The sequence below is a fragment of the Condylostylus longicornis genome, unplaced genomic scaffold (genome assembly GCF_029603195.1).
Source record: "Condylostylus longicornis isolate FDR11 unplaced genomic scaffold, ASM2960319v2 ptg000055l, whole genome shotgun sequence".
Lineage (NCBI taxonomy): Eukaryota > Metazoa > Arthropoda > Insecta > Diptera > Dolichopodidae > Condylostylus > Condylostylus longicornis.
This window is the reverse complement of record NW_026578024.1, coordinates 9681331-9695825: the sequence shown is the minus strand read 5'-3', so window position 1 is coordinate 9695825 and position 14495 is coordinate 9681331. Positions and strand designations below refer to the sequence as shown.

Genomic DNA, 14495 nt, shown 5'->3' with positions numbered 1-14495 from the left:
GCAGTGAAAGACCTGTGGTCGAAATACGAATACTGGCTGGTACTGGGTATACAGTAAACTTTTTATTAAAAACATGTTTTCAACAAGCACTCATTGTACAAAAAGAACTTAAAAAATATAAAACTAAAATTATTGAGGTTTATCATATAATAGCAAATACGTTGTTGACGTCTCCGGAAACAAAAACTGATATGCTGTTTGTTTATACCGATATAATAGAACCGCAATATATCGGCGATACAATGACAAGATGTATGAAAACTATAAACACAATCAATCCCTTTGCGGATACAATAATACAATTTGAAAAAGTTCAATATTGCAGTATAGACAAAGATAACTTTGATAGTATTTCAGTTTTAATTTGCGATAAATTTGGATATAATATAAATTTCTCCAGAAGTAACATACCTACAAAAATTGTATTGCATTTCAAAAGATATAAATAAGTGGGCAGGTTCATGTCGTTTATTCTTATACAATGAATCGTTCGTATTACAAGTATTATTTAATTCAAGCAGGTAGAGGTATTGATGATATTGGCCCGTTAGTGCAGTCTAGTGTGCAATATCAAAGAGGTCGTGGACTTGGAAGTTTTTTTGGAGGGTTGTTTAAATATTTAAAACCACTCATATCATCTGGCTTAAATTTGGTAAAACAAGAGACTTTAGATACTGGAATTAATGCTTTATCTGATATTGCTGCTGGAGCAAATCCAAAAGAAGTATTACAAGATAGAGGTAAACAAGCAATAAAAAATTTAAGACGCCGAGCTGTAAACAAATTGAATGAAATGTATGGAAGAGGTATAAGAAGAAGGACTATAAAAAGAACTCATGCAACGAGATTAACTCATTCAAATAAAAAGAAACGTAAAGCCAAGAGCAAACGCAGAAAAATTCACCAAACAGATATTTTTAATTAAAAAACAAGAAAAAAATGAATGAATGCATGAAATCAGAGTTAGATTTATTTGCAACTCCGCCAATACAAACCAATATTTTAAAATCTGAGGAGGTGTCATACAATCCCATTGCTTCTCTGGATAACCCTTCAACAATAGAATTTGTTTCGTTGGGTCACGGCGACACCTACAGGGATTTATCTTCAACATACATAAAACTCAAAGTTCAAATTTTGAAAAAAGATGGAACAGCATGGCATGATGATAAAGGTGCAGATCAGAAAACAATTCAACAACCGAGTGTGGTTAATAATATTTTGCATTCTCTGATTAAGCAATGTAACGTACAACTTAATGGTAAAAATATTACTCCATCAGATGGAAATTACCATTATAGAGCTTATATTGAATCTCTATTAAATTATGGAACTGATGCTGCAACTACTCATTTAGAATGTGCTGGATGGATTTTAGATAAGCCGAATATAGCTAGATCTGACAATACTGGTTCAAAGGAACGTCAAAAACTATATCATAATAGTAACGTTGTTGAGCTTATGGGAAAACTTCATGTGGATATGTTTAATCAACCCACTCATTTAATAAATAATGTGGATATTCGAATTCTTTTTACATTAGAAAAACCAGATTTCTTTCTATTTGCGGATGACTCTGATGAATCACAATTTAAAATTGTAGAGGCTAAATTATTTATGCGGCATGTAACAATAAATCCTAGTGTATTGTTAGCTCACAATGCCGTTCTAGAAAAATCAAATGCTAAATATCATTATAAAAGAGTGGAAGTGAAAAATTTTACTATCCCCAGTAATAGTTCGTCAATTTCGCTAGATAATGTTTTTATTGGCCAATTACCAAACACGATTATTTTTTGCATGACTGAAAATGCAGGGTATTCGGGAAAACGATCAAAAAATCCATACAATTTTAAGCATTTTGATATTTCACAATTCATGCTCTATGTTAATGGTGTGCAAGTACCAAACGCTGCCATAGAAACAAGTTTTTCTGATGATAATAATTGCAATGCAAGAGCTTATCATACATTATTCTCTGGAACAGGAATTTATCATAACGATAGAGGACATCAAATAACAAAATCTATGTTTGCAAATGGTTTCTTTTTATTGGCTTTTGATTTAACACCAGATGCATCGGGTAATGAAATTTGCCAAGGTTTACTTAATCAAGGAACTATAAGAATCGAAGCAAGATTATCAAAACCAACTTCATCTACATTAACAGCACTTATTTATGGAGAATTTGATTCCAACATTCAAATAGACAAAAATCGCAATGTCTACACAAATGTATAAATAGAACAATTTTTACAAACTTAAAATTAATCAAGTGTTGTACACTACACAACAAACATGTCTAAAAAAACTTGTGCAATTGTCGATTTGACGTTTTGTACTGATAATACCGATTATATATTTGTTAAGAATGTTACATGTGTTGGAATAAGAGGAAATTCCAAAATAATCACCAAGGAAACAAACTACAAATTTCCTACAAAAGAAATTACGCCAAATACCACAAAAAACTATAAATTCGGCAATGTATTTAATGAGCAAGAAAACAAAGAACTTCGCGGATTTATGGAAAAATTTGATGTTATTATAACAAATGGTCGTTCCAGCATGCAATTTTTAAAACATTATTTAAAAGAGAATACTAAGATTTATGATATTATTTCTTTTGAATCAGCCGATTAATAAGTACAATGAACACTTTAGAAATAAAACATGTATTGTCGTGTAATCAGCAAACACAAAAATTTTTCAAAGGAGTTTTTCCCCTAGACAAGCTTCCTAAGCATTTTGAAAAACCTGGATTTGTAGTGGTAAATACTGATGTTCATACTAAACCAGGTAAACATTGGATATGCATTTTTGTACCTTTAAATGGATTTATTGAATATTTTGATTCGTATGGACAAGCACCTGTTCAAAAAGAGCTTCACAATTTCTTAAAAAAAGTTCTAAAAAGTTCTTACACTGCCTGCAATTACAAACGATTGCAAGGGGACTATTCAGAAATTTGTGGTCAATATTGCTGCGTATATTTATGGTACAGATGTAAAGGTTATAGCATGTCAAGGTTCCTGGATATTTTTAACCGTAACAATCAAAATGTCAATGACAAAACTCTTATGAAATTGTTTAAGAAAATATTCAGGTATACGCCACATATAAACAACACGTTACAAATATGTAGAAAACCGATTTCACAGTTATAGTTTTTGAAAAAAAGTATAAATACCACAGTCCGCATATTTTAAACGATTTATTCAGTTTTGAGATACCTGACTTAAAATGTCTTCTAAAAGAAAAGCAACAACTTCCAAGAAGCTAGCAAAAATATCTAAAAAAGGATCATCTAAAATGGAAAATTTACTACTCTCTTACACATATTTTTTGAATACAAAACAAACGTGCAAAGTAGTAATAGGTTTTGATTGCAACACTTTTCAGTCAAAAATAGTTTTTCATCGGAATAGTAAGAAACCAGTTCAAGTTTTTTATAACGAATGGCACTCATTTTACAAGCAAGCCAAGAATATGGAGTCAGCTCGAATAATGAACGAAGATCAACCAGTTTGCAGCATCTTGGAGTTCAATCAAGAAGATAAAAAAATCTTTAATATTGAACAAGAAGAATATTGGAAATTGAATGAAATGTTGGATTACATACAAGCCATAATGTCCTATAATAACAATGCTAGTGATAATGTTGCGACATATATTCACAAATACTTTGCAAAATGCAAAGAAAAGGGTGTAACCAAGTTATCTCAGGACGACTTTTACATTCCAATGCAGTTTTCACCTAACCAATGTAATTATAGCAGATTATTCTACGAAGTACCTATGTTTATGGCAGAACAAATATTTTGCTACTTGTATGATTTTAATTTAACTAATGACTCTGAAATATGTAACGTTAATATAACAAGTAAATAAAACATATTCTTTTTTTTAAATCAAATTTTACTTTGTTTTAATAAATGCATGAGTATGTTAATACAATTTTTTACAGCACAACGTTTATTATGACTATTTGAATTTAAATGGATTTGACAAAATGATTCATAATTTGTTAGTTTATTTAAAGCTGGTATATTATTTTCCAAATTAATTATCTGGTTCGGCAAATATTTTTCCAAAAATGTTTTCTTTTCAAGTCCTTTTACATAAATTCTGTTGTAATTCGAAAAACTTTCAATGATAGTAGGGATACAGTTGTAATCAATTAGACCATCACTCCAACTCAAACCGTTTATGTTATCTCTGTTGTAACTGTTTTGTTTTTGTGCTGCAACAGAAAGTTCTTCATATGGATAAGGAGGTTTAAAGTAATACACGGTAGTAATAACTGATTTGTTGTGGTTAATCGCCAATTCCTTTAGATAATATTGATTGTTGCTTCCAACAATGAATTGTAAGTCAGCTATTAAATATTTTTTTTCCATATTTCTTGTGGACATTTGAAATTAAAATGAATTTTTATTAAGAACAACTTACCAATTTATACAGAATTTAATTCTTACCAAGTACTTAAAAATCCGTAAGGAATTGTTTCAAAGTTGCTACGACACACTCGTTTTGTAAATGTAAATCCAAATTTTTTTTTTTCATCTTCTGATGTTACTTGAAAATGCTTTTGGCGTTTAATTTTATTAACTGTTGTGAAATACAAATTACTGCATCCAAAAGGGTCGGTAACAATTTCCTTCATGTGTTCAAAATTCAAAGATGTTTCACTTTTAGTACTTGTTATTCCTTTACACTTAACAACTTCTCCAAACTTATCTGTATCAGGATTATAGTAACGATACGAATAACTTTTGGGACCTGTTGATACAAATTCTGTACCGTAAACATTTTTTCCATATGATGCAAGTTCGTTAGTTAAATCTCCAATTAAAGTACCTATAAAGCAAATAATTTTTTGTAATTATACAAAATTATACGAAAAAATATATATATCTACAAAATTTTACCTATCTTTAAATTATATTCATTCTCAGTTTGCTGAACAAAAATCATAGAATCCGTATCGCAATACAAAAGATTTTTACCAATTTTGCTAATTTCATTATAAAGTAGACATCTAGCATGCGCCGTAGTAAAAGCTCCAATTATTAAAGATTGATTTTTAAGAACAGGATTCATTTCAGGAAAATTGTATTTCCAACTAATCCAAATCTGATGCTTGCTTGCAACAAATATATCCATTATTGACACACCATTTGAATGAATCAAGTTATGAAATTGTGTTATGTTTTGTACAACAGTCGTTATATGACGATCATTTCGTTGTATTAATTTTCCCCAAAATGAATTCAACTTTAGTTTTGCCAGATTTCGTAGTGAAGGATTTAGAGAAATTTTGGATTGATCTAACATTATGCCTTCTTTATCAAAAAAATTTTTTATATATGCATCTTGTTCAGATTCAGTTTGTATACCAGTTGGATAACCCGAACCTTCAGTCTTGTATTTTATGAAATAGTTCATGTAGTCAGTAAAAAGTCCACCTGTTTTATATATCGGATCATAAGTTTCACAATCATAATGCCAAATTTCATGTATTTCTACTATTTTGTATCCATATTTCACACTTAATTTTAATTCCATATCTGTCCAAGTGCCAAAAAGCATCCTCTCTGTATCATTGTGAGTACATTTGGATACAACATTTTCCCTTTCCGCGCATGTGCGGCATAAAACCATTAACATTTTGTTATTAGCGCGAATTGGTAGTATTGGAAGCCATAAATTTTGTGGTGGTAAAACAGAACATTTAATTAAACCATCTATTTTACTAATATCATTTTTGAATTGATTACATTCGTGAAAATTATAAATTTTTGGATGACCTATTGGGTATTTACAAGTTTTATTCACATATGGATAAAGAGAAGTAAAGTCGTAATAGCAAATTTTTTCATTTGCTTTGATTTTATAATATAATTTAAATACTTCAGTACGACCTCCAAAAATAGCATCTCGAGCATTAATCGGGTTAAATATAACTAATGGAGTATTTTTTATATCATTTTCTATTTTTCGATTATTTTTTAAAAAATCTTTAAATTTACATTCCCACTCATAACATACAACATATCCTTTTTGTTTTAAAAAATTTATTTTGTACATAGTATTTTCAAACTTAGTTTGCATTTTAAATCCATAAACAACCAAGTCCCTGTTAAAAAAACAGTCTTCGCACCCATGATAAAAGCATCCTAAAAATTCATAAACAGTGTTAGTATCTTGATTAAAACCGTCTACTTGTAATCCACAGTCTGGTAAAACATATTCATATTGAATTTTACCACAGCTGGCCTGGTTTTTAAATTCAAGCCACATTAATCCAATACAAGATTGATTATTCTTTTTATGATAATTGTTAATTGGAACTATACCTAAGGTTTTTTCTTTTAAAAAATGTTTACGGTATGTAATTAAACAAGCTTGAGCTAAGGTAAAGGTTTCAAAAAAAGGATTAACATTCAACAATTGAAGATAATTATCCATAAATCTTAAACATCCCTGACGTAATAAGTTTACGTCTTGAATGCAATATTTTATTAATTCTTCTCTATTGTTATAAATATAATTTGATGTTTTTAGATTATTATACCATAAAGAAAATTTTTCTAACTCGTGTGAGTTAAAGTTATTTAAAGAAAACATTTTAATGCTTGGAATTTCTCCAATATAGTTATAGTTTGCTTTTGTATTAAATAAATAGGGATAATACCCTTTAACATCATTCTGATCAAGACCAAATGCAGAAGTAAATTTAGCCAAAGGCATTGGTAAAAAATTAAGAGAATCTATAAAAAAAATATTGTAATTAAATGTTATTTTTAAAATTTTATTCCCTCCCATAATTGGTACCAAAGTTTTGTTACGCTGTAATAGTTCACTTATAATAAATTGACCATCATAACTTTTAAAATTGTGTGCTATACAACAAATTTTTAATGTTTGGTCGGCAGTAATTTTTAACAGAAAGTTTACAAATTTTGTTACACAATTTTCTTCAACACAGTTTTCAAAAATATGTGTCCGTTTTTTACATTTAGTACATTCGAAATTACCATCGTTCTTATAACATAAATTACAAACTAACTGAGCTACACATAAATTAGGTTCATGTAAAGATGCTGATTTAATTGTTTTGTCTTGAGTACATTCTAAATCAAAAAATACAATTGAAAAAGTTTTAGGAGGATTTTTTTTATACTTTTTAATATAACACAAATGATTTTGATCAACAAATTTTCCACATGTTGCACAATACTTTTCATTACAGATATGCTCGCGTTTTTGTAAATCGAAATATTTAAAACATTTTTGACAAATCTGTATTTGTGAACATACAGTAAAATTCTTGTAGGAATTTATTTTTTTATGGTTATCGAAGCATATTTGGCCTCTAAAACCACGATTACATTCCGAACATTTTATAAAGTTATCATTTATAAAACCACACGGAGGGTTTATTAAACAATACTTGCATTTCAATGGACATATGTGTCTATTGTCATACAATTCAAAACAAAATTCACATTCTTTATTTTTATTGAAAAACTTGCAAACATTTTTTATGGTTATAAAATGTTTCATTTTTTCTAAATAAAATAAATTTATTCTTTTTATGTTTGTATTCCGAAAAACGATTTTTTCGTTACAATTTTGTCTATTTTTATACAAAAAGATATTGTAATTTGTCAAATATTTCTGAAATTTAAAAATATCCCCTGAATTGTACCCACTTTTTTTATTAACATTTATTTTGGCTTTGTTGCATAACATTTTTACTTTCAAATTTAAAATTTTAGAATTCTTTCTTAAATATTATTTTTTTATTGAATCGTTAACCTTATCAGCCAAAATCTTACCAATCCATACAGATCTTGGCAAACAAGTATTATCTGTTGTTTCACCTTTATCAATAATACTTTGGGCTTTTTTTTTTAAAATCTCCGCGTCTGATAAAAAAGTCATTTTAACACGTCCCTTACCTGAGGGTATTTTAACAATTGTCACAATTATTTCCAATAAATCGGTGAGCATAAAGTTTGTATTTGACTGCGAAACTGATGAAAACAAATCCAAAATGGAATTTGAGTCTAGTTGCTGGATGTTTCTAAAACTTAGTCCGATAGGTTTGGTGTTTTCCAAACTTGGTATTGATATCTTTATGCCAATAAAATCCTGCTTCTCTAAACCTTCTGTTATGATTGAAATCAGTTTTTCAAAGCATCTATTAAGATGGTCAAACAAAGATCCATTTTTATTTTCAAAATCTTCGAATTTAAATGTTATTTCTTTGGTTATAACACCAAATTTTTTGTTAAATTTTTCTTTTTGATGTATAACATTTACAAGGCTTGAGCCTGTACCTTGTTGATTTAAATCATTTTCATTTTCCCCAACTTCTTTTTGATGTATAACGTTTACAAGATTTGAGCCTGTACCTTGTTGATTTAAATCATTTTCATTTTCCCCAAGTTCTTCTAGAACTGTTTCAATATTGGGAACGTTTTCCCCAGTTTTTTCTAGTGCTGTTTCAATATTAGGAGCGTTTTCCCCAGTTTTTTCTAGTGCTGTTTCAATATTAGGAGCGTTTTCCCCAGTTTCTTCTACTACTGCTTCAATATTGGATTCAGGTTGGTTTCTTCTAATAAATGTATTTGTAAAGTTTGTCACAAATTCCGTAAATTTAATAAAGAACGTCTCTATTAAATTGATCTAATAGAAAAAATAATATTTTTATTCCATGGTTTTTGTAGTGTACTTACACTACATAACAAATACCATTTGAGTCTCAACTTATTACTGTATAAAACTAGTCGTGTATACTTGTCATATAATAATTTAAGATTAAAAAAAATTAAGTTTTTATTTACCTGATCCATTTTTTTTTTTGCGTTATAATATTATGTATTAAAAAAGAATACCGCTCAACCAGACTCAGTTGAACTTTAAACTTTGTGTGTCTTTTGTAGTACTCTTTTTATATTATTAATTTAATATTTTTTTATTAAAAAACAATGATCTACGATTGGTAAAAAAATTTAAAAAATACTCGTGTTCATATAAAAAATTTGCACTATTTATACTAAAAAGTCTTCTTTTACAAAATGCATTACTGTTTACTTAATGTTTTGATGAATAAAATTTAAAAAACAAACGCCAATGAATGTCAAAGACACTTATGTCAACTCAATAAACGCAAATATTATTTATGGATATTAAATTTTTAATTTAATTAACCAAAATACACATAAAATATTGATAAATAATGCGACACTTGTTTATACACAAAAAAATACACAAAAAATATTGATAAATAATGCCACACTTGTTTATTCTTTAATTATCAATAAAATATGTTCTTAAAATTTGTATTGTATAGCTTTTGTGACTGCTTACACTTAAGAAAATAATATTTATTTTATTTTAAAGAGTGAAAAAAAAATAAAACAATAAAAAAAGTCAATAATTTTAATTGTCATATAAAAATTTGTTTTTATACCTATAAAAAAAAATGGTGTGAAAATAAACCTTTAACCCTATTAATATTATTTATAAATATTATTTTTAATAATATTTATAAATAATAAAATTATAAATAATTAAAATTTACGTTTGAACATTGCAAAATATCAATTATTAAAAATGGTATAAAAAGACATGCTTTTCCATAATATGAACATCAAAGAACTTGTAACAGTCAAAGAGTTTTGTTAAAAAAAAAAAAATATTAAATTAAGAATCTTTTAAAAAATGGTAAGTTTTTATAATTCAAAAAATATTTTGTTTTATTTTTAAATAATAGACATTTTTTTATTTTATTCAATTCAATTGTTTTTTAAATAATCTAGAGTTTTACGGAATTGTTTAAGGAAGCTTCAAATGTTTCCTCCTACAAACCCTTGCTGAAAAGTGAGGATTTACAATTAAACCAAGCGTATAGTATCACAAAAGGTGTGGTAATAAAAACGAAGTACGGGAAGAAGGTATTGATTGAGACGGAAACTCATCAATACTTTCTGCCAGCAAGGTACTCAACATTTATTACCAGCAAAAAAATTACGGACTATTCGATTTCTTCCAATTTAAAAATGGTGATGACTGGAAGAGACGACAACGAGTTCAGGACTCCTATTCTAAAATTTTTTGAGGAGGAATAAGCAGCGTTGCAACTTAATAAAATTTGTATTTTAATAACAATATCATCATTTCTTAATTTGTATAATAAAGTCAAATTTTAATAAAAAAATTTACAAAATGCGTTTCTTAATTCGACTAACAGGTATCGGTTTTTTATTCAAAAATTTACATACATTCTGTTTAACTCTATAAACAACAGATTCTTTATCCATTCAAAACTTACATACATTCTGTTTAACTCTATAGATAACAGATTCTTTATCCGGCTGGAAGACAAAAAATTTTATATCTTGGCATGCCTACGTTTACGTTAATATTCCACCACGATTTATATTTTTCTTTTTATATTGCTTTTTATTTTTTAAAGCTTTTTTGTTTTTTTATATTGATTTGCTTGATCAAGTACTACTCGAAAAATATTTTATATCTTAGCATGTAAGCTACACCTACGTTAATATTTCACCACGATTTATATTTTTCTTTTTTATATTGCTTTTTATTTTTTAAAGCTTTTTTGTTTTTTTATATTGGTTTGCTTGATCAAGTACTTCTCGAAAAATATTTTATATCTTAACATGTAAGCTACACCTACGTTAATATTTCACCACAATTTATATTTTTCTTTTTATTTTGCTTTTTATTTTTTAAAGCTTTTTTTGTTTTTTATATTGGTTTGCTCGATCAAGTACTACTCGAAAATATTTTATATCTTAACATGTAAGCTACACCTACGTTAATATTTCACCACAATTTATATTTTTCTTTTTATTTTGCTTTTTATTTTTTTATTTTGCTTTTTATTTTAAAAGCTTTTTTTTTGGTTTTTTATATTGGTTTCTTAGCAAAAGTGCTACTCGTAAATACCCTTTCACTCACTCCAATTATTTTTTTATATATTTTACTACGGAGAAGTACTACTATACTACTCATATATAAACTGAGAATATTTTAAGATTAATGTCTCTTTCACGTAGATATATATATATATAATATTACTCAATCCTTTCTCTTCAATTTCAATTAATATCATCCTTTCTTATTATCCTCATCGATGTTACTTTAAAAAATTTTAATAAAAGCAAAATAATTGAAATTCCTTAACATCATTTACATGCATAAAAGATATATATATATATGTATGTATATATAATAATATAGTGGTGATCACTTGATATGTTGTAAAATTAATAAACAAAAATAAAAAACAATAATAATAAAAATTGCATAAAAAAAAAATTAAGTATAAAGAAAATTGATCAGGATGACTGAAAAATATTTGAAAAAAAAAACAAAACAAATGAGACACAAGAAAGTGAGGTAAAGGTGCGTTGAAACTACCACTTGATCACTCATATATTTAACATATTATATGTATGTAAATTATATATGACATATATATATATGTATAACAAAATCAAAACGGCAAACGACCTATTATCTTTCATTTAAAATACAAAAAAAAAATTTATTTATTAAAATATTATTGTTTGTTTTTTTCTTTGTAAATTACCTATATGAAATTTTTCAACTTATGGCAACACATATATTACTCTTTCACTATATCGCTGATTTGAGATGAGCATGTGGACGACGATGATCTTAAATGATTAAAAAAAAGAAAAAATATTGAATATCATTTGATCACAACACAAAATCTTTATGCTCTTTCTCGTTCTTTTCAATTGGTTTTGGTTGAATTGTTGATGGTGTGGTGTGGTGTGGTGACGATCTGTGCAGATGCGGATTTATGTAGAAAATTATTACCATAAGCTTATCACTTAAATTATTATAATTTTTTTTTTCAAACAAATATTTATATATGCATAATGAATTAAAATACACAAATAACACATGTATATATATATTTATATATATATATATGCATATATACATAAATGATATATATGTATATATATACATATGTGTATATAAATACAAAGAGATATAGATAACAATTATGTATAGAGTAAGATTTGATCAGAAAGTTAGGGCCATTACTTTTAATATAATATCCGTAACCAAAGATCCAAACCACATACATACAACCTATTTGAATATTTTGTTAATTTTTTCATTTTTAATTTGTAATTTGTTGTTTCTTTTATAAATTTTTATTAAAATTATTAATGTATATATGTACATATATATGTACCTTTATATAAGTGTATATACATATATTATGAGGTTTTGATTTTTGAATAGCTTACGAGTTTGTTGCATTGTGTCTGTTGTTCTTGTTGTTTTTATTATTGAAATTTGATCCGTTTTGTTTATAAAATAATATGTAGGAAGATGAGATTTTTATTATTTTCTGTTTGTTTTTTCTCTTACAAAAATTTTTACATTTCTGAAATACCAGCGTTGATGTGAAACACCATCATCATCAACATCGTGTCCATATAGATATACAATATATAAGAAAAGTTGCAGACGAAAAGAAAAACAATAACAAAAATTAGTTATTTGCATTTTTTTTGTTTGTTACTTTATTTTTTTTCAAAAAATTCAAACATTACGAGTAAATAACACTAGATGGGGACACATAGCCCAGACAAGGTGTATGAACATCAAATACAATATATAAAAATGTTAAACTAACTACACATCATAAAGTAAAAACAAGAGAAATAATTTTAGTATGAGTAGGAATTTTCTCGATAGTTTTTGAAAAAATATTTTTGGATATAATGAGAAGGTGATGATTTAGAATTAAAAACTTGTCAAAGAACGTTCGTATTATCAGATTATTAAAAATGGTGTATCGTCGTTACAATGTTCGTTTGAATGCAAGCGTATCGTTGTTACAATGCTGGTTGAAATCCAAGATACGAGTATATGAGAAATAGTATTTAAATAGATAGATCTTTGTTAGCAATACGGTTTTTTTTATATATATTGCATTTTCTATCATGCTAAAACCTTAAAAAACACACGCTTTGTAAAACGCAGCAAGTTTTCGACTATAAAAATTTTGCGCCTTTTGAAATCATACCAAAATATTATTGTGTTATAAGACTGCATTTACTAAGAAATCTAATGAACCCGGAAATAATATGAGTTCTTACACTGCGAGAAAATAATGAAAAAAGGAAAAATACAAAAAAAAACTAAAATATCGTGGTGGTGTCCATGCTTTATGGTTTAACAAGAGATATTCATTTTCTGAACTTGTAAATGATATTCAAAAGTTTGTTAAAATCACACAAAATAAAAAAAAAACACAAACAGAAAACATACACGAAATATTATTACAACTTATAAGTTATAATAACATAAAAAAAAATGTTATACTATGAATCACATTCCAATTTCAGATTTGTTGTAGACCTTTGGTCATCAGGCAAATAGTTTATGCGATTGTAAGTCAAATAAATATAAGGAGTGAAAAAAATTGTTGGTCATCTCTTTTTACTATGGTGTTCAATTTTTGGTTTTCTATTCTATTTTTTATTTTGTTCTTTGTTTTCTTGTTGATCTTGTTAAAGAAACAAAGTATGAAAATGATTCAAGATAGAAAAATTATTAAGATATTTAAATGGCAGAGGAAATAGCGAATAAATATGGCGATATTTAAATTCAAGTTTAAAGAGTGTCTTGCAATTTTAAAAACTATAATTTTGTCACAATTACTTTTTTTTTCTTAAATTGTCAAAGTGTTGTTATTGTTGAATATAGTTCTTGACTTGCAATAATTCTGGAGTATCTTCTAGATTTAATAATTATATGTAAACTTCCAGCACACGAATCTTCTACAATTTCAATCTTTTTTTAAAGTGGAAATCAACATTTTTAAATATTTGATTGTTTTTAAATACTCGTATAATTTCGGTGGAATTTTTATAAAAAATGAAAAAATATAGAATTAACTGTGAAATATCTGCGGTACCCATTTGAATATTTTCCAACAAATACATATAAATGACATAGCTAACAAAAGATTTGATCATAGTCGCTACTGGAATTTTTTTAAAAAGATAGATCTGTTACTTACCTTGTTAAGTTGGTTGGAGCATTGAAGTTTGAATGGATTTTGAAATATCACAAGTGTATGTATAAATTAAATGGCAATTAATAATGTAAAAATTGAAAATCACAAGCAAATTTAACTGCATCGGAAATGTGGCCTTATATAGCAAAACTTGTTTATTCAAAATTTGAATATCACATCCTTTACAGTTTACAAGGCAGCTACTCGAACTGCTGCTTCAATCGAATCGAAATTGAACAGGATTTACACGGTACAGCTAAATAATTTGTTAAAATTTGCTAAGTCTAGCGCAATGCACTTTTGAGCTATCGACTGGGCAAACAAGTGATTGGAATTCGACATCCATCAAGAATTACGTTAACCATATCTTAAATGTCTATTTCCA

General features: G+C 27.0%; 1 protein-coding gene across 1 annotated transcript; it reads left to right on the top strand.

Moving 5' to 3' along the window:
* Positions 1-939: 939 nt before the first annotated feature.
* Positions 940-2241, top strand: LOC129611987 (uncharacterized protein F54H12.2-like). The gene has a single exon (XM_055525425.1). It carries the CDS (start codon positions 940-942, stop codon positions 2239-2241), a length of 1302 nt encoding a protein of 433 aa, XP_055381400.1.
* Positions 2242-14495: the final 12254 nt, after the last annotated feature.